General features: G+C 40.7%; 1 protein-coding gene across 4 annotated transcripts in view; it reads left to right on the top strand.

The window, feature by feature from the left end:
* Positions 1 to 22,506, top strand: part of MCF2L (MCF.2 cell line derived transforming sequence like) — a 249,336-nt gene that overhangs the window by 169,470 nt on the left and 57,360 nt on the right. For all 4 annotated transcript variants that reach the window (XM_089693565.1, XM_089693564.1, XM_089693563.1 and 1 more), the window contains 2 exons: positions 1,998 to 2,117; positions 6,126 to 6,242. In XM_089693565.1, the coding sequence (XP_089549691.1) occupies positions 1,998 to 2,117; positions 6,126 to 6,242 (237 nt within the window). The remainder of the gene's footprint in view (positions 1 to 1,997; positions 2,118 to 6,125; positions 6,243 to 22,506) is intronic.

Here is a 22,506-nt window from a genome sequence, read left to right as displayed (position 1 = left end):
ATATTATTTTAGGCTGTGTTGCACTGATTGAATAGGGGTTTACAAACACACTTGCTGTCCAAGAGTGGACCTCCCCTCCCCTTTACAAAAAAAATGTGCATATTGCTCTGTGTGCTGCAAAGAAAACACCTTTGCACCCTATGTTAAAAGAATTAAAAACAAAAATGTTTTTTCAACATCCGGGTTTTTCTGAGACACTGGTGATGTAGCCAGTGCCTTCCAGATGCTCCCTGGGAAGGCTACATCAGCAGTGCACATGTGCGGAATCTGGTGCAGACCTCATTAGTGGGGTGGCACAAGGAAAACAAAAGTGGAGGATGTGTTTTTTTTTTTTGTTTTTTTTTTGTTTTTTTTTTGTTTTGTTTTTTTGAGTAGTGACACTGGCCTTGGAGCATGGGTAGGACAGACTAGGAGAGCAGGGGAGGAGGAGTGTAAACGTAAGTGCCTTTTTTTTTTTTTTTCCAGATGTGCCTGTTATTAAATGCTGGTGATTTGAGGGTGAGGTCTACTGTAATTTAGCTAAGTTTACGCATGACATAACACACCTTACCGCCCTGCACAGATATCAGTGGGCTCTTGCTTATGGCTGGGTATTCAAAGTGAACACAAGTAACAAAAGATTAGCTTTTCAAAATGAATAACTTCAACTCCTTCAGTAAAGAGAGCTGGAAAATACATAGGGGTTAATTTACTAAACAGTCAATGTGATAATCAGTGTGGCTTTGTACCATTGTTGTTCTTCAATATGCCTGTCAAGTGAGAGTCAAGGAACATAAAGCAAAAATGGCATTAAAATAATCTGACTTTATATGCATCTTCTTTTTTTTTTTCTGATCTTATCCTGAACCCCACTGGTTTTCTGTTTACCATTTCAATTCCAGCTGGTTGGACTATGTGTTGTGACCAGGGGCGGACTGGCCATTTGGAAACTCGGGCACTGCCCGAGGGCCTGACATCAGTAGGGGGCCCCATGAGATGTACCTTTTTCATAGGATTTTTTGAGTTTGGGCAAGGACACAAGGGCCCCATGATCCCCTATTGCCCGGGGGATCCATGAGTTATCAGTCCGCCCCTGGTTGTGACTGGTGATCATAAATTTCAGGACAAGGACTGCACTTCTTATAGTGTTGACCTTGTTGACGGATGGCTGATCGTAGTGACATTAGCAGATGGCGCTGCAAGAAACACCGTGAAAAGGATGAGACGTCACCAGCACTCCGTGGCATTCATGTACACTTTGTATTAGTGCAATGTCACATCAGTAAAGTAAGCTGATGTTTTGGGGTCACGAGGATCCCTTTCTTGAAGTGACATAGTGCCCTTGGTGACCTTACATCGTTCCACTGTGAATGTTGATCAGACTATACTTTCCTTTTTTCTTATATTTATTAGTTATTTGGTGCAATTAATTATACTGATTTTGGAATCCATTGCTAGAGGGTTTTTTTTTCATTGGGAGGGTGCATGTGATCAGCACAGGGCCAATCAGCACTGTCCAGACAGGATTTGGGGTTATGCAGCCTCAAAGGACAGTCAAAGCAGAATAAAAACTCCTCCTACAAGCTTTAACCAGTGCTTAGCTGGACAATGATAGAAGCCACAAGACTGCTATATACTGCTAATGAGGACATATTTAGCAGTTTATATTTACTAAAATAATTTCATTTCCATGTTGTGTGTACTATGGGAGAGCAGATATAGCGAATGCAGGGTCCTGGGTTTAGTAACATTTTAACCTGTTGTATTCAAATCGGCAAACCAGAACTAGAGCTGTATTTAATTTCACCTATGACTGCTGTGTCTTCTGGAATATAAGAATTGACCTTGACTTGAAAAAACTATTTTGGTTTTGTGCTGTAGAATTCTCCAAATCTAAAGCGCCAGTAATGTAAAGCTCAACGGAAACCGCATAATTTACAGCAGTGAAAATCTTTTCAAAACTTGCTCAACACTGTGAGTAATACATATGTATGCTTTGTCTATGGTTTCACTTATAGGCATCATTCCCAGGGAACCTGCAGCTTGTCATTGTTTTGCGTCCTTCAGGAATCTTCCATCGCGCCCTGGCAGATATTGCCTTGAGATTCAACAAAGATGACTTTAAAATGAAGGTACCGGTAAGTCACCTGTAGCAAGTTTGTTGTTTAAGTTAATGGAAAGATATGGTGTTGGGATAAACTTTGTTGCTGCAAAAATCCTTAGATAAGGTGTGGGAAGTCAATGAAAAAGTGTAATAATAATATTAAATTGGACTCGATCTGGAACTTTTCAAATCTACTTGAATAATTATCTGAGTATAAATAAAAAAGGCATAGAGTTTAACATTAATAAGCAATCCTTGACCTCTGCCAAAGCTGGGATAACAGGGTTGAAAATCTTTACTGCATAAATTGTGTCTGTATTCTCTAAATATCCATGCATGTATGTATATAGTATGGTTACCATTCACCTGTTTCCTGGGGACTTTCCCTCTTTTGAGGGGTCTGTCCCCGGGAAACAGGCATCCCCAAGGGAATTGGCTCATTCAGGTGTCATTAAGCCACATGTTCCAGCAATTTGATTCCTAGACAGAAAGAACAGTCCAAAACCTAATGTGCATGAAACTTTGAAGTCTGATTTATCCATTCACTACCCCCTTGGTCACAGCACAACTAGCTATGAGTGAAAATCCTCCAGGAATTTCTAATTCTGCATCTGTTCACTGAGTAGTGACATCCCCAGACACTAATAACTTATTGAAATCATTTCCTCAGAAGTACAGGAGAAAACCTGTCTCCAGTGAAGACATGGAGTATATACAACTTATATGAGGAATGTATTAGAATGCAGGAGAGTCTGGAGAACAACCATGTCTGGGGAAAATAGTGCTGCTTGACCATCTTTAACAGGGGGTCTCAATTTCCTGCTCATTTGAAGCACATATTGGAATGGAGGAAAGCCTGGAGACCATCATGTCTGGGGGATACAGCTCTGTTTGACCATCCTTAAAAGGGGGTCAGCATTTTCTGGTGAGTGTACAACTCGCATATACAGTAAGCACTAGTGGGGAAGAGGAATCCCTGGGAGTTTGGCATTCACTGGCTTTCTTCTAATGGACTTTCAGTTTAACCTGTAGTATTGGGTTATACACATTTTGGACTATAACAAATATTTTCTTGTTATGGTTCCATTGGGTTTGTTTTGTGAATTTACACAAATTGAGCAAACACCCTTATTCAATATTGTGATCCCCAAGGGAATGGCATACATAGATGGGCAGAACAGAGTCTTCCCTCCTCCAATCCACAGGTAGCCCCCGTATAACTGCAACGTGCGGAATACCCCACACCTGTCAGGGAGGGGGCATGTCCAGATGGAGCTTACAACACGGGAAGTTCAGAGAAGCATAACCTCAAATGCAATGCAGCCCTTAGATATGTCACTGCCTATGCAGCATGGAGACTGGCATCAGACAGGGACATCTTCTATTCTGCTGACTCAGGACTAAAGCAGCAGTCTCTCTGAGCTCAGCCATGGGCAGCCACACTGAGGACAGCTGTGAAAACCAAGAAGGGACAGTCCAGATTAGCTGTTGCTGCTGCTACAGAATAGAAGAGGCAGTGCCACAAGGGACAACAAACAGCAGCACAAGCCTAGCAAATTCCAGATTTCACATCAGCCTGAAGTGGACCAGCAGCAGTATCCACTGAAGAAGGGATGGGGCAAACTCTGCTTGGAAGAGAAAATAGGCATAGAAGGAGGCCAAAAAAAGTTAGCAGGAGCATAAATAGGGTGCTAAAAGGGCAGACTGTTTCTGCTAGGTAAGATACTTTCTTTGGGCAGATCTTTAACATTTTTCAGCTATCTGGAATATTTGATATCATTTTTTTTACTAAAAGCACCTGTTTGCTTTGTTGCCCCTAGGTAGGTAGCCTGCCACATTTGTATACCTCACACCTTCAAGGTGTCCCTCTTAAGTATGCATGCATATCTTATTGGCTCTTATTTGAAATCTGTTTCATTTGTCTTTTATACCTTAAATGTCTAACTCTTGTTCAAAAGTCTGTGACATTTGTTTTGAGGGATTGTTAAAAATAGGGATGAATTTGTGAGTGGGGTTAAAAATGGAGGTTTGATATTTTTGTGGGTGTGGTTAAAAGTGGGCATGGTTAGTAAAATGTTCCTGGATTTCATTTTGAAAATTTGATAAGCTTAAAGGATAAGTTCATCTTTTCTAACATGTTTCATCTGTATTCAGCTTCCAATAAAAAAATAATAAATGCACATTTATACCTGCAAAAAGATGTTCATTTATAATTTTTTTGAAAAGATGAACTTATCCTATAGATTTAATTTAAAGCCGACCTTGCACTCCAAGCAAGGTCCACTTGTTTAGCATGCAACCCCTCCCCCACCACCACCCAGACCCTTGCCAAAACAATGCATTTAACTTTGAAAAAAAACCTATGCGGGCAAAAAAGTAAAATAATATACTCCATTCCCTGCTGCTCAGAGTACAGGGGTGACATCACCATTTGTGCGACAAGATCCTGGGTATACTGACAACTCCAGATCTCATGAGATGACATTGCAGCAAAGTGCAGAATCCTCTTCTTGTGAGATTTGCAGTTTGCAATATTTCTGAGGATCTCACTGAAGCGATCATGACATCATTCTTGACTGGGCTCCAGGGGCAACATAAGTATAATATTCTAAAATATTTCCCCCCCCCACGCTTTTTTTTTTTTTTTTAAATATTTTAACTAAAATGCTCCAATAAACTGCAAAAAAAAATTAGAGGACCACAATAAATCAGAGGACTTTGCTATTCAAGTGCATGGTCCTTTTTGAATAAGTTGGCTACATTTGATTTTAATGTGTAAATTCAAGTTAAAAACACACTATATAGTATGAGTTTCAATAGTCATGTAATTTTGGATAGAGTGATCACAATCCATTTTAAACAGTTACTTTTTTTTAGAAGAGTTGTTAAAGTGATTGTAAAGTCTTAAATTGTATTTTTTAAAATAACCGGCTTATACTTTCCTGCTCTGTAATGGTAATGTACAGAGCAGCCCCAGTCCTCCTCTTCCGGGGTCCCTAGCCAGTACTCTATGTTCCTCCTCTTCTGGGTGTGCCCCCATAGGAAGCTACTTCCTATTGTGGCACACCTGGGTGATCAATCCCTAGCCACGCTGCCTCTGTCCACTGACACAGGACTAGGGCTCAGCACTAGCCCCCCCCCCCCCCTCCGCTCCCCCGTCACAGGATTTGATTGACAGCAGAGGAATCAATGGCTCATGTTGATCTCAGCAAATCCTGCAAGAGCGGAGACAAGAGAGATCCACTGAAGATGGGCAGTGTACTGGACTGTGTGAGAACTCAAGTATTAGGGGGAGGCTAGGGGGCGACATGTTAACCTAATCCTTTTTTACTTTAATGCAAAGACTGCATTAAGGTAAAAAATGTTTAGGCTTTTAAACCACTTCAAAGTTGTTGCTTTATTTTAATAATTCATATTATGGTTTTCTATAGTACCATGTGTACCGATTTCCCACTTTGAAACTGTGCACTGTAATAAAGGCTCTAATTTCTACATAACTTGGCAGTGTATGAGGGTTTGCACATTGTCCTTGGCACAGCATTTTTGCATTACTGCTCTTTTACTGCTGCTCTTTTACTGTACATTAGCCAACTAATTTCTCTAATTTATTTTAGTTTTTTATTACAGCTTATGTTGAAGTGGAACAAAGTGGATCTGTTTTTATTATTATTATTTTGTTTACATTATCTATAATTTGTTTTCCTTTATTAATATATATCATACATTACATGTTCTACCTGTGACTTTAGTACTCGCTGCAATTAAGGTTACACATTACTATGCCTGTTAAGGTAAAAGAAGCAGAAGCCAATTAACTTGATTTTTTGATTGTGGAATGAGAATGTGGCAAGAATTATGAACCCCACACAAGCATTAGGAGAAAATAAAAACTCTGATGTAGATGGTTCTCCTGGTTTTAGCTGAGCCCAGGGTTTCCTTATTTCAGGGCAATAATTCTAGCTTGTAGCTATGTTATGCATAGAAGAAATTTCACAACTGATATACAGATAGTTCATGCTTTTTACCATTGCCTATTGCACAGATCATAATGCTGAATTCAGCCGCAGAATTACAAAACTACATTGAGAAGACACAGCTCACAAGAGACCTAGGTGGCACACTGGATTATTGCCATAAAAACTGGCTTTTAAATCGGACGGTAAGACCTTTTTGTATTTTATCATGGGGTTTGGACTGATATTTGGCATGTGAACAGCCTGTATCAGATTGAGAGCTGTCTTTGTGATTGTTATGCATTCTACAAATGCTGTGATTAGTCACTTTGGGCCCATTAGTGTTAAAGGGTCACTTCACCCAAATAGTGAAAAGAGAAATGGGCGTGATACAAGAAATGCCATCATCCCTATAAGAATACAGTGGAAAACCCTCTTGGCAATGGGACTTTTAAGGCACAAATTAAACCAAAAATATTATAAAGAATAGTTTAAAAAAATGTTTTATTCATACAGTATTGTAAATGGCATAAAGTTACAAAATATGGTGGTATCAACAAACGTGGTTTTACAGTAGATGATGGAAAATGAGTCATGCATGTATTTGCACATGGGAATGATAGTAATAAATAGTAAGCGCTCATAAATAGTGCAAGCAGCTGAACATATAGGAAAACACATAAAAAGTCCCAAAATACATATACAAAAGAAATGCAGCGCTCTAAAATTAATATTGGAATTAGTAGACACAGTCCAGTAAAACAGCAGTGCTCCTTGTTTCCAAGTGTAAATGGTAGAATTTTGCACTAACCAGAACGCGCATGGGTAATGCGCATATATGTGTAAATCCTGAAGATCCTTTTCTCCACTTAAGGCTGGTCAGGTATATGGCTTGGAAGAATGGAGATCCTACGCCCTCATGTGGTGGGAAATAATCCAGCAGGTCAAAGCTATGACGATCCAGATGAACCTCCACAGGAACTGGCACAGGAATCCCAAGGGCTACAAGGATGGAAAAGCTCCTCACAGGAGACACAGGGGAGCACTCATAGTGTAGTAATTTAAAACTTTATTTGAAAGCAGCACAGGTGCAGAATACAGGAGAATAGCCAAGTATGGGCAAACACACTGACCCTATTAGATGTCAAAATGGCCGCCGGGCCTCCTCGTGGCACCGGCGGCTTAATGTCAACGGCGTCCTAGGGTCCCACCTGACGCGTTTCGTGCGCGCGCACTTCCTCAGAGGTGGAACATAGGGCTGCCGTGACCGTTCGATCGTACTTAAATACCGTAATGCCGTATTCCGCGCATGCGCACTGATGCGGCGCCATCTTGCCGAAGTCCGTGCGTCCGCGATACTCAAGTGCGCATGCGCGGGTGCCATTTCACCGTGGGCCAGGAGAGAACGGGAATCACTGAAGAGCGGCTCCATATAAGCGGAGCTCGGCTGTCCGAGATAGGCTCACAGCGCATGCGCGAATGCCAACATCCCGTGTATACACAGTGCAGTCCCCCTGGCGCAGAGAAAAATGAGTCTCTGATGGTAAATGGCAGCAGAACACAGAGCAATAATAAATGTGTTCTTCCACTGACAGTTACATGAAACCAATGTCAGTTTGAGAAGGCCCTTTATCAGGGGCATCCCATACAGAATGATGCATATAAAAGAAGAATAATATAAAAACCAGATCAAAATAAACAGAGAGCTGGTAACAGTGCTGCTATAATAAAAGGCCATTAACTCCATATGCCCCAAACAAATGAAGCGGGGTTAATGGTAAATATAAAACCGATTGTAAATCAATCATAATGTCATGCCCCCACCGTAGGGAGAATTACCTATGGATAAAATTAGGGACACCACGGTGGAATGGCAAAATAGTAGTAGAATAACGCATGGGAATTGGTCAACAGAGATTCGATCAAGACCCATACATGGCATCATAACATATATAAAACGTGCAAGGTAAAATTCCAAAATTATGGAATAAAGATAAATAAAAAATAGAAAGAATTAAATAAAAAACAAAATGCAGTTGGCACCAGCACAATAGAAAGAACTGGTAAGGGTCAGAATGCAAATTGTACAAGCGCATGTAAAAGATGACAGAATTAATGAATGATCCTATATCAATACGCAATAAGGGCCTAAAACATGGTATAAACTGGTCCACTTAATTGACCTGAATATGTGAGTTGGTAATGGAAAATGGATAGTAATATGTCTAATACCAAAGGTGATGGACAAATCCACAAACTGTTGGTCAAGCACCGTAAAATTAACTGTTGTCAATGAAACAATTGACATCCAGTTCGATATTCAAACCTGCAGGATACAAAGTATCTAATTCAAAGATGTGTTTAGTCTCTAATTGTGAGACGGCCCTAGTTTTACAAGTACCTCTCCAATGTGGAGTCACAATGTCAATGCCCACAAATCTCAAGCTGGTAGGGTCTCTGTGGTGATGTTTCCTATAGTGGAGGGACAATGAGTGTTCCTTAAATCCCTTCTTGATGTTGTTAACATGTTCTCGGAGGCGGTCCCTAAGGCGCCTAGTAGTCCTGCCAATGTATTGCTTGAGACAGGGGCATTCCAGTAAATACACCACAAATCTGCTATTACAGCAGATAAATTTATCGATGTTATACGATCTCTTGGTTTGGTTGGAGGTATAGGTGTTTATCTTTCTTTTCCTCATACCATTACATTTACAGGCGATGCAATTGTTGCATGGGTGGAAACCCGTATAGTTAAACAGAATGGGAGGTGATTTAGGCATGGTAACAACATTAGGGGCTATTTTATCCCGCAAAGTGGACGATTTACGAAAGATAACCTCGGGTTTCTCCGGAAGTATCTTAGCAAGGGTGGTATCAGCCCTCAAAATCCCCCAGTTCTTAGTAACTATATGTTTAATGGATCTATATTGGGCAGAGAATGTTGTAATAAATGGGCATACCAAATTTTTCGGTGGTTTCGTCTGGGTATTTAGTAAATCATGCCTATCCATGTTGGTTATTGATTCCATAGTATCATTCAAAACCTTCCCGTCATATCCTTTCTCGAGGAATCGTTCTTTAAGGATATTGGCTTGCATATGGTAAGTGTCGATGTTAGTGCAGTTTCTTCTCAACCTAAGGAATTGTCCCTTTGGTATACCCGCCAACCAACTGGGGTGATGACAACTCCCTAGTGGGATGAAACTATTTCGATCGGTGGTTTTGAAAAAAGATTGGGTAGTGATGTGTCCACCTGTATTGATTAGAGTGAGATCTAGGAAATCAATTTCAGTGTTGCTAAACTTGTATGATAATTTAATATTCACAGAATTATTATTGAGGGTAGTGAAAAAATTTTTAAGTGATTGTTCCGTGCCATTCCAAAACAGGAGCACGTCATCAATATACCGCTTATAATACAGCAATTCAGGCCAGTCCATAGCATAGATGTTATCCTCCTCCCAATAGGACATGAACAAATTTGCCAGGCTGGGGGCAAACTTTGCCCCCATGGCAACCCCCTTGACTTGCAGATAGTAATTACTGTCAAACCACATGTAGTTCTTTGACATTGCAAAATTCAGAAGCTCCAGTATGAAATCGATATGTGGAGGGAGTAATGAGCTCTCATGTGTGAGGTAATACTTAGCGACTGTCATCCCATCTTTATGGTCAATATTGCTGTACAACGCCTCAACATCCGCTGTTACCAAAAAAGAGGATGGAGGAATAGAAATGTCTTTGATGGAATTCAGGACATGTTTCGTGTCCCTAAGATAGGAAGGGGTATGTAGTACTAGCGGTTGAAGATGGTGATCAATATAGGCCCCTATCCTAGAGCAGAGTGAATCGATCCCGCTCACTATTGGTCTGCCCGGGGGTTTTAGTGGATTTTTATGTACTTTGGGCAGTATGTACAAGACCGGTAAGCGAGGGGCCTTGGGACACAGAAATGCCTTCTCTTTTTTGTTAACAATAGATTTATCGTAGCCATTTTTAATAATAGTTTTGAGAGTGCGTTTATACTCTGATAAGGGGTCTTTATGAAGTGGTTGGTATGTAGACGTATCTCCAAGGATATTATATACCTCTGCTATGTAATCACTCTTATTTAAAATGACTACCCCTCCCCCCTTATCCGCAGGTCTTACTACGAGATCTTTCTGCTCTAGAAGGGATTTGATTGCTGTGTCTATTTTGGGATCTTTGTATATTTTCTTAATGGGAAGATTTTTTAGATCTTTCAATACTTGATCTCTAAATAGACTAACAGCTGAATTACTTTGTGGTGGGGGATTGAAAGTAGAAGCATTAGAAAGAGAAGTATATTGGCATGAGGGATGTTTAGTGATAGGGTTATTCATGAAGTATCTTTTGATCGATAACCTTCTTGCAAATTTCTGAATATCAATAAAGGCCTGGAACTTATTCATGGGCCTAGTTGGGGCAAATTTTAACCCTTTATCCAATAGACTTAATTCGTTATCAGAAAGCGAGGATGCACTAAGGTTGAAGATACCCTTCCCAATCATGTTCTCCTTCGCTTTGTTGGATCTATTGATTCTCCTCCCTCCCCTCTTGCCTCTATATTGTCGCTTCTTTTTCGTACCCTGCCCCTCTCTAAAAAATGATGACTATTATTAGAACGAATATCAGGGGTTCTAGGAGTAGGGGGTGCATAATAATCATCATATGGTGGTCTCCAATATTGATTTTGATAATCATTTGAATATTGATCCCTATAGTACCCCTGTTGTGGAGGGTAATGATGGTAATAATCTCTCGGATTATGAGAAGGATGTCTTTGGGTATGTATGGGGCCCGAGTTGTTGTTATTATGATGAGCCTTACGTTTATTTGGCTTTTTTTTGGAATGAGTGTTATGCGAATTGGGGTTTCCAGGTTTAGGATGGACATTTGGGTGCCATCTGTTATCCCTAGAGCCGATATTACTATCCGTTAATTCCGATAATGGATGGAATTGGTTATGAGTGGTGATGTTATATCTGGTTTGATTGGAGGTAGAAGGCCTAGCTCTACCCTGGGAGTTCATGGGAAGTTGCTGACCCATTTTATGGGCTGGGGTAGAAGGTGGAAAAGGTCCATTGCTACCTGCTACATTGTTGGTGTCCAAAGCTTGCCATTTGAATACCTGTTGTGTTTGATAATCAGTAAGATCCCTCATATATTTTTTCCGTTTTTTGTTTTTTTGCTCTAAATCAACATTTTCCAAATGTTTTTTTAGCTTATTAGATTCCATGATATAATCTTCATTAGTTTTATAAGGGGTGAGTTTCTCTTTCACCGAGTTGATCTCTTTATCTAAATACGTGAGTTTTTTCTTTTTCCTGGCAATTATAAATTTGATCATATCAATGCCAACTGTATTGAAATAGTGATACCATTCCAATAATGATGAAGTGTCATCAGTGTCAGGAGAAATGTCCCATCTCAGCGATCTAGGAACCATTTGTTCTTTAACATATTTCTCCAAAAAGGAAATATCCCAGATGGTTTTAATTTCAGAAGTGGTGAGATTGTGCAAATGAATGAACAATCCCCTAACATCTTCCATTTCATTAATTTGTGTAAATACATCATCTGGTATTAGAGACCTTGAAGCTCTAATGTCAAAGATGTCTCCCATGATGAGAGAAATGTTATAGAGCTGCTATACTAATAAATATGGTTAAGCAGAAATGGGAATGATAGTAATAAATAGTAAGCGCTCATAAATAGTGCAAGCAGCTGAACATATAGGAAAACACATAAAAAGTCCCAAAATACATATACAAAAGAAATGCAGCGCTCTAAAATTAATATTGGAATTAGTAGACACAGTCCAGTAAAACAGCAGTGCTCCTTGTTTCCAAGTGTAAATGGTAGAATTTTGCACTAACCAGAACGCGCATGGGTAATGCGCATATATGTGTAAATCCTGAAGATCCTTTTCTCCACTTAAGGCTGGTCAGGTATATGGCTTGGAAGAATGGAGATCCTACGCCCTCATGTGGTGGGAAATAATCCAGCAGGTCAAAGCTATGACGATCCAGATGAACCTCCACAGGAACTGGCACAGGAATCCCAAGGGCTACAAGGATGGAAAAGCTCCTCACAGGAGACACAGGGGAGCACTCATAGTGTAGTAATTTAAAACTTTATTTGAAAGCAGCACAGGTGCAGAATACAGGAGAATAGCCAAGTATGGGCAAACACACTGACCCTATTAGATGTCAAAATGGCCGCCGGGCCTCCTCGTGGCACCGGCGGCTTAATGTCAACGGCGTCCTAGGGTCCCACCTGACGCGTTTCGTGCGCACGCACTTCCTCAGAGGTGGAACATAGGGCTGCCGTGACCGTTCGATCGTACTTAAATACCGTAATGCCGTATTCCGCGCATGCGCACTGATGCGGCGCCATCTTGCCGAAGTCCGTGCGTCCGCGATACTCAAGTGCGCATGCGCGGGTGCCATTTCACCGTGGGCCAGGAGAGAACGGGAATCACTGAAGAGCGGCTCCATATAAGCGGAGCTCGGCTGTCCGAGATAGGCTCACAGCGCATGCGCGAATGCCAACATCCCGTGTATACACAGTGCAGTCCCCCTGGCGCAGAGAAAAATGAGTCTCTGATGGTAAATGGCAGCAGAACACAGAGCAATAATAAATGTGTTCTTCCACTGACAGTTACATGAAACCAATGTCAGTTTGAGAAGGCCCTTTATCAGGGGCATCCCATACAGAATGATGCATATAAAAGAAGAATAATATAAAAACCAGATCAAAATAAACAGAGAGCTGGTAACAGTGCTGCTATAATAAAAGGCCATTAACTCCATATGCCCCAAACAAATGAAGCGGGGTTAATGGTAAATATAAAACCGATTGTAAATCAATCATAATGTCATGCCCCCACCGTAGGGAGAATTACCTATGGATAAAATTAGGGACACCACGGTGGAATGGCAAAATAGTAGTAGAATAACGCATGGGAATTGGTCAACAGAGATTCGATCAAGACCCATACATGGCATCATAACATATATAAAACGTGCAAGGTAAAATTCCAAAATTATGGAATAAAGATAAATAAAAAATAGAAAGAATTAAATAAAAAACAAAATGCAGTTGGCACCAGCACAATAGAAAGAACTGGTAAGGGTCAGAATGCAAATTGTACAAGCGCATGTAAAAGATGACAGAATTAATGAATGATCCTATATCAATACGCAATAAGGGCCTAAAACATGGTATAAACTGGTCCACTTAATTGACCTGAATATGTGAGTTGGTAATGGAAAATGGATAGTAATATGTCTAATACCAAAGGTGATGGACAAATCCACAAACTGTTGGTCAAGCACCGTAAAATTAACTGTTGTCAATGAAACAATTGACATCCAGTTCGATATTCAAACCTGCAGGATACAAAGTATCTAATTCAAAGATGTGTTTAGTCTCTAATTGTGAGACGGCCCTAGTTTTACAAGTACCTCTCCAATGTGGAGTCACAATGTCAATGCCCACAAATCTCAAGCTGGTAGGGTCTCTGTGGTGATGTTTCCTATAGTGGAGGGACAATGAGTGTTCCTTAAATCCCTTCTTGATGTTGTTAACATGTTCTCGGAGGCGGTCCCTAAGGCGCCTAGTAGTCCTGCCAATGTATTGCTTGAGACAGGGGCATTCCAGTAAATACACCACAAATCTGCTATTACAGCAGATAAATTTATCGATGTTATACGATCTCTTGGTTTGGTTGGAGGTATAGGTGTTTATCTTTCTTTTCCTCATACCATTACATTTACAGGCGATGCAATTGTTGCATGGGTGGAAACCCGTATAGTTAAACAGAATGGGAGGTGATTTAGGCATGGTAACAACATTAGGGGCTATTTTATCCCGCAAAGTGGACGATTTACGAAAGATAACCTCGGGTTTCTCCGGAAGTATCTTAGCAAGGGTGGTATCAGCCCTCAAAATCCCCCAGTTCTTAGTAACTATATGTTTAATGGATCTATATTGGGCAGAGAATGTTGTAATAAATGGGCATACCAAATTTTTCGGTGGTTTCGTCTGGGTATTTAGTAAATCATGCCTATCCATGTTGGTTATTGATTCCATAGTATCATTCAAAACCTTCCCGTCATATCCTTTCTCGAGGAATCGTTCTTTAAGGATATTGGCTTGCATATGGTAAGTGTCGATGTTAGTGCAGTTTCTTCTCAACCTAAGGAATTGTCCCTTTGGTATACCCGCCAACCAACTGGGGTGATGAAAGATCTAAAAAATCTTCCCATTAAGAAAATATACAAAGATCCCAAAATAGACACAGCAATCAAATCCCTTCTAGAGCAGAAAGATCTCGTAGTAAGACCTGCGGATAAGGGGGGAGGGGTAGTCATTTTAAATAAGAGTGATTACATAGCAGAGGTATATAATATCCTTGGAGATACGTCTACATACCAACCACTTCATAAAGACCCCTTATCAGAGTATAAACGCACTCTCAAAACTATTATTAAAAATGGCTACGATAAATCTATTGTTAACAAAAAAGAGAAGGCATTTCTGTGTCCCAAGGCCCCTCGCTTACCGGTCTTGTACATACTGCCCAAAGTACATAAAAATCCACTAAAACCCCCGGGCAGACCAATAGTGAGCGGGATCGATTCACTCTGCTCTAGGATAGGGGCCTATATTGATCACCATCTTCAACCGCTAGTACTACATACCCCTTCCTATCTTAGGGACACGAAACATGTCCTGAATTCCATCAAAGACATTTCTATTCCTCCATCCTCTTTTTTGGTAACAGCGGATGTTGAGGCGTTGTACAGCAATATTGACCATAAAGATGGGATGACAGTCGCTAAGTATTACCTCACACATGAGAGCTCATTACTCCCTCCACATATCGATTTCATACTGGAGCTTCTGAATTTTGCAATGTCAAAGAACTACATGTGGTTTGACAGTAATTACTATCTGCAAGTCAAGGGGGTTGCCATGGGGGCAAAGTTTGCCCCCAGCCTGGCAAATTTGTTCATGTCCTATTGGGAGGAGGATAACATCTATGCTATGGACTGGCCTGAATTGCTGTATTATAAGCGGTATATTGATGACGTGCTCCTGTTTTGGAATGGCACGGAACAATCACTTAAAAATTTTTTCACTACCCTCAATAATAATTCTGTGAATATTAAATTATCATACAAGTTTAGCAACACTGAAATTGATTTCCTAGATCTCACTCTAATCAATACAGGTGGACACATCACTACCCAATCTTTTTTCAAAACCACCGATCGAAATAGTTTCATCCCACTAGGGAGTTGTCATCACCCCAGTTGGTTGGCGGGTATACCAAAGGGACAATTCCTTAGGTTGAGAAGAAACTGCACTAACATCGACACTTACCATATGCAAGCCAATATCCTTAAAGAACGATTCCTCGAGAAAGGATATGACGGGAAGGTTTTGAATGATACTATGGAATCAATAACCAACATGGATAGGCATGATTTACTAAATACCCAGACGAAACCACCGAAAAATTTGGTATGCCCATTTATTACAACATTCTCTGCCCAATATAGATCCATTAAACATATAGTTACTAAGAACTGGGGGATTTTGAGGGCTGATACCACCCTTGCTAAGATACTTCCGGAGAAACCCGAGGTTATCTTTCGTAAATCGTCCACTTTGCGGGATAAAATAGCCCCTAATGTTGTTACCATGCCTAAATCACCTCCCATTCTGTTTAACTATACGGGTTTCCACCCATGCAACAATTGCATCGCCTGTAAATGTAATGGTATGAGGAAAAGAAAGATAAACACCTATACCTCCAACCAAACCAAGAGATCGTATAACATCGATAAATTTATCTGCTGTAATAGCAGATTTGTGGTGTATTTACTGGAATGCCCCTGTCTCAAGCAATACATTGGCAGGACTACTAGGCGCCTTAGGGACCGCCTCCGAGAACATGTTAACAACATCAAGAAGGGATTTAAGGAACACTCATTGTCCCTCCACTATAGGAAACATCACCACAGAGACCCTACCAGCTTGAGATTTGTGGGCATTGACATTGTGACTCCACATTGGAGAGGTACTTGTAAAACTAGGGCCGTCTCACAATTAGAGACTAAACACATCTTTGAATTAGATACTTTGTATCCTGCAGGTTTGAATATCGAACTGGATGTCAATTGTTTCATTGACAACAGTTAATTTTACGGTGCTTGACCAACAGTTTGTGGATTTGTCCATCACCTTTGGTATTAGACATATTACTATCCATTTTCCATTACCAACTCACATATTCAGGTCAATTAAGTGGACCAGTTTATACCATGTTTTAGGCCCTTATTGCGTATTGATATAGGATCATTCATTAATTCTGTCATCTTTTACATGCGCTTGTACAATTTGCATTCTGACCCTTACCAGTTCTTTCTATTGTGCTGGTGCCAACTGCATTTTGTTTTTTATTTAATTCTTTCTATTTTTTATTTATCTTTATTCCATAATTTTGGAATTTTACCTTGCACGTTTTATATATGTTATGATGCCATGTATGGGTCTTGATCGAATCTCTGTTGACCAATTCCCATGCGTTATTCTACTACTATTTTGCCATTCCACCGTGGTGTCCCTAATTTTATCCATAGGTAATTCTCCCTACGGTGGGGGCATGACATTATGATTGATTTACAATCGGTTTTATATTTACCATTAACCCCGCTTCATTTGTTTGGGGCATATGGAGTTAATGGCCTTTTATTATAGCAGCACTGTTACCAGCTCTCTGTTTATTTTGATCTGGTTTTTATATTATTCTTCTTTTATATGCATCATTCTGTATGGGATGCCCCTGATAAAGGGCCTTCTCAAACTGACATTGGTTTCATGTAACTGTCAGTGGAAGAACACATTTATTATTGCTCTGTGTTCTGCTGCCATTTACCATCAGAGACTCATTTTTCTCTGCGCCAGGGGGACTGCACTGTGTATACACGGGATGTTGGCATTCGCGCATGCGCTGTGAGCCTATCTCGGACAGCCGAGCTCCGCTTATATGGAGCCGCTCTTCAGTGATTCCCGTTCTCTCCTGGCCCACGGTGAAATGGCACCCGCGCATGCGCACTTGAGTATCGCGGACGCACGGACTTCGGCAAGATGGCGCCGCATCAGTGCGCATGCGCGGAATACGGCATTACGGTATTTAAGTACGATCGAACGGTCACGGCAGCCCTATGTTCCACCTCTGAGGAAGTGCGTGCGCACGAAACGCGTCAGGTGGGACCCTAGGACGCCGTTGACATTAAGCCGCCGGTGCCACGAGGAGGCCCGGCGGCCATTTTGACATCTAATAGGGTCAGTGTGTTTGCCCATACTTGGCTATTCTCCTGTATTCTGCACCTGTGCTGCTTTCAAATAAAGTTTTAAATTACTACACTATGAGTGCTCCCCTGTGTCTCCTGTGAGGAGCTTTTCCATCCTTGTAGCCCTTGGGATTCCTGTGCCAGTTCCTGTGGAGGTTCATCTGGATCGTCATAGCTTTGACCTGCTGGATTATTTCCCACCACATGAGGGCGTAGGATCTCCATTCTTCCAAGCCATATACCTGACCAGCCTTAAGTGGAGAAAAGGATCTTCAGGATTTACACATATATGCGCATTACCCATGCGCGTTCTGGTTAGTGCAAAATTCTACCATTTACACTTGGAAACAAGGAGCACTGCTGTTTTACTGGACTGTGTCTACTAATTCCAATATTAATTTTAGAGCGCTGCATTTCTTTTGTATATGTATTTTGGGACTTTTTATGTGTTTTCCTATATGTTCAGCTGCTTGCACTATTTATGAGCGCTTACTATTTATTACTATCATTCCCATTTCTGCTTAACCATATTTATTAGTATAGCAGCTCTATAACATTTCTCTCATCATGGGAGACATCTTTGACATTAGAGCTTCAAGGTCTCTAATACCAGATGATGTATTTACACAAATTAATGAAATGGAAGATGTTAGGGGATTGTTCATTCATTTGCACAATCTCACCACTTCTGAAATTAAAACCATCTGGGATATTTCCTTTTTGGAGAAATATGTTAAAGAACAAATGGTTCCTAGATCGCTGAGATGGGACATTTCTCCTGACACTGATGACACTTCATCATTATTGGAATGGTATCACTATTTCAATACAGTTGGCATTGATATGATCAAATTTATAATTGCCAGGAAAAAGAAAAAACTCACGTATTTAGATAAAGAGATCAACTCGGTGAAAGAGAAACTCACCCCTTATAAAACTAATGAAGATTATATCATGGAATCTAATAAGCTAAAAAAACATTTGGAAAATGTTGATTTAGAGCAAAAAAACAAAAAACGGAAAAAATATATGAGGGATCTTACTGATTATCAAACACAACAGGTATTCAAATGGCAAGCTTTGGACACCAACAATGTAGCAGGTAGCAATGGACCTTTTCCACCTTCTACCCCAGCCCATAAAATGGGTCAGCAACTTCCCATGAACTCCCAGGGTAGAGCTAGGCCTTCTACCTCCAATCAAACCAGATATAACATCACCACTCATAACCAATTCCATCCATTATCGGAATTAACGGATAGTAATATCGGCTCTAGGGATAACAGATGGCACCCAAATGTCCATCCTAAACCTGGAAACCCCAATTCGCATAACACTCATTCCAAAAAAAAGCCAAATAAACGTAAGGCTCATCATAATAACAACAACTCGGGCCCCATACATACCCAAAGACATCCTTCTCATAATCCGAGAGATTATTACCATCATTACCCTCCACAACAGGGGTACTATAGGGATCAATATTCAAATGATTATCAAAATCAATATTGGAGACCACCATATGATGATTATTATGCACCCCCTACTCCTAGAACCCCTGATATTCGTTCTAATAATAGTCATCATTTTTTAGAGAGGGGCAGGGTACGAAAAAGAAGCGACAATATAGAGGCAAGAGGGGAGGGAGGAGAATCAATAGATCCAACAAAGCGAAGGAGAACATGATTGGGAAGGGTATCTTCAACCTTAGTGCATCCTCGCTTTCTGATAACGAATTAAGTCTATTGGATAAAGGGTTAAAATTTGCCCCAACTAGGCCCATGAATAAGTTCCAGGCCTTTATTGATATTCAGAAATTTGCAAGAAGGTTATCGATCAAAAGATACTTCATGAATAACCCTATCACTAAACATCCCTCATGCCAATATACTTCTCTTTCTAATGCTTCTACTTTCAATCCCCCACCACAAAGTAATTCAGCTGTTAGTCTATTTAGAGATCAAGTATTGAAAGATCTAAAAAATCTTCCCATTAAGAAAATATACAAAGATCCCAAAATAGACACAGCAATCAAATCCCTTCTAGAGCAGAAAGATCTCGTAGTAAGACCTGCGGATAAGGGGGGAGGGGTAGTCATTTTAAATAAGAGTGATTACATAGCAGAGGTATATAATATCCTTGGAGATACGTCTACATACCAACCACTTCATAAAGACCCCTTATCAGAGTATAAACGCACTCTCAAAACTATTATTAAAAATGGCTACGATAAATCTATTGTTAACAAAAAAGAGAAGGCATTTCTGTGTCCCAAGGCCCCTCGCTTACCGGTCTTGTACATACTGCCCAAAGTACATAAAAATCCACTAAAACCCCCGGGCAGACCAATAGTGAGCGGGATCGATTCACTCTGCTCTAGGATAGGGGCCTATATTGATCACCATCTTCAACCGCTAGTACTACATACCCCTTCCTATCTTAGGGACACGAAACATGTCCTGAATTCCATCAAAGACATTTCTATTCCTCCATCCTCTTTTTTGGTAACAGCGGATGTTGAGGCGTTGTACAGCAATATTGACCATAAAGATGGGATGACAGTCGCTAAGTATTACCTCACACATGAGAGCTCATTACTCCCTCCACATATCGATTTCATACTGGAGCTTCTGAATTTTGCAATGTCAAAGAACTACATGTGGTTTGACAGTAATTACTATCTGCAAGTCAAGGGGGTTGCCATGGGGGCAAAGTTTGCCCCCAGCCTGGCAAATTTGTTCATGTCCTATTGGGAGGAGGATAACATCTATGCTATGGACTGGCCTGAATTGCTGTATTATAAGCGGTATATTGATGACGTGCTCCTGTTTTGGAATGGCACGGAACAATCACTTAAAAATTTTTTCACTACCCTCAATAATAATTCTGTGAATATTAAATTATCATACAAGTTTAGCAACACTGAAATTGATTTCCTAGATCTCACTCTAATCAATACAGGTGGACACATCACTACCCAATCTTTTTTCAAAACCACCGATCGAAATAGTTTCATCCCACTAGGGAGTTGTCATCACCCCAGTTGGTTGGCGGGTATACCAAAGGGACAATTCCTTAGGTTGAGAAGAAACTGCACTAACATCGACACTTACCATATGCAAGCCAATATCCTTAAAGAACGATTCCTCGAGAAAGGATATGACGGGAAGGTTTTGAATGATACTATGGAATCAATAACCAACATGGATAGGCATGATTTACTAAATACCCAGACGAAACCACCGAAAAATTTGGTATGCCCATTTATTACAACATTCTCTGCCCAATATAGATCCATTAAACATATAGTTACTAAGAACTGGGGGATTTTGAGGGCTGATACCACCCTTGCTAAGATACTTCCGGAGAAACCCGAGGTTATCTTTCGTAAATCGTCCACTTTGCGGGATAAAATAGCCCCTAATGTTGTTACCATGCCTAAATCACCTCCCATTCTGTTTAACTATACGGGTTTCCACCCATGCAACAATTGCATCGCCTGTAAATGTAATGGTATGAGGAAAAGAAAGATAAACACCTATACCTCCAACCAAACCAAGAGATCGTATAACATCGATAAATTTATCTGCTGTAATAGCAGATTTGTGGTGTATTTACTGGAATGCCCCTGTCTCAAGCAATACATTGGCAGGACTACTAGGCGCCTTAGGGACCGCCTCCGAGAACATGTTAACAACATCAAGAAGGGATTTAAGGAACACTCATTGTCCCTCCACTATAGGAAACATCACCACAGAGACCCTACCAGCTTGAGATTTGTGGGCATTGACATTGTGACTCCACATTGGAGAGGTACTTGTAAAACTAGGGCCGTCTCACAATTAGAGACTAAACACATCTTTGAATTAGATACTTTGTATCCTGCAGGTTTGAATATCGAACTGGATGTCAATTGTTTCATTGACAACAGTTAATTTTACGGTGCTTGACCAACAGTTTGTGGATTTGTCCATCACCTTTGGTATTAGACATATTACTATCCATTTTCCATTACCAACTCACATATTCAGGTCAATTAAGTGGACCAGTTTATACCATGTTTTAGGCCCTTATTGCGTATTGATATAGGATCATTCATTAATTCTGTCATCTTTTACATGCGCTTGTACAATTTGCATTCTGACCCTTACCAGTTCTTTCTATTGTGCTGGTGCCAACTGCATTTTGTTTTTTATTTAATTCTTTCTATTTTTTATTTATCTTTATTCCATAATTTTGGAATTTTACCTTGCACGTTTTATATATGTTATGATGCCATGTATGGGTCTTGATCGAATCTCTGTTGACCAATTCCCATGCGTTATTCTACTACTATTTTGCCATTCCACCGTGGTGTCCCTAATTTTATCCATAGGTAATTCTCCCTACGGTGGGGGCATGACATTATGATTGATTTACAATCGGTTTTATATTTACCATTAACCCCGCTTCATTTGTTTGGGGCATATGGAGTTAATGGCCTTTTATTATAGCAGCACTGTTACCAGCTCTCTGTTTATTTTGATCTGGTTTTTATATTATTCTTCTTTTATATGCATCATTCTGTATGGGATGCCCCTGATAAAGGGCCTTCTCAAACTGACATTGGTTTCATGTAACTGTCAGTGGAAGAACACATTTATTATTGCTCTGTGTTCTGCTGCCATTTACCATCAGAGACTCATTTTTCTCTGCGCCAGGGGGACTGCACTGTGTATACACGGGATGTTGGCATTCGCGCATGCGCTGTGAGCCTATCTCGGACAGCCGAGCTCCGCTTATATGGAGCCGCTCTTCAGTGATTCCCGTTCTCTCCTGGCCCACGGTGAAATGGCACCCGCGCATGCGCACTTGAGTATCGCGGACGCACGGACTTCGGCAAGATGGCGCCGCATCAGTGCGCATGCGCGGAATACGGCATTACGGTATTTAAGTACGATCGAACGGTCACGGCAGCCCTATGTTCCACCTCTGAGGAAGTGCGTGCGCACGAAACGCGTCAGGTGGGACCCTAGGACGCCGTTGACATTAAGCCGCCGGTGCCACGAGGAGGCCCGGCGGCCATTTTGACATCTAATAG

The sequence above is a fragment of the Staurois parvus genome, unplaced genomic scaffold (genome assembly GCF_062004578.1).
Source record: "Staurois parvus isolate SC_StPar_1 unplaced genomic scaffold, SC_StPar_1.0 ptg000634l, whole genome shotgun sequence".
Classification (NCBI taxonomy): Eukaryota; Metazoa; Chordata; class Amphibia; order Anura; family Ranidae; genus Staurois; species Staurois parvus.
Note: the sequence above shows the minus strand (reverse complement) of the source record. Positions and strands in the feature narration are given on the sequence as shown.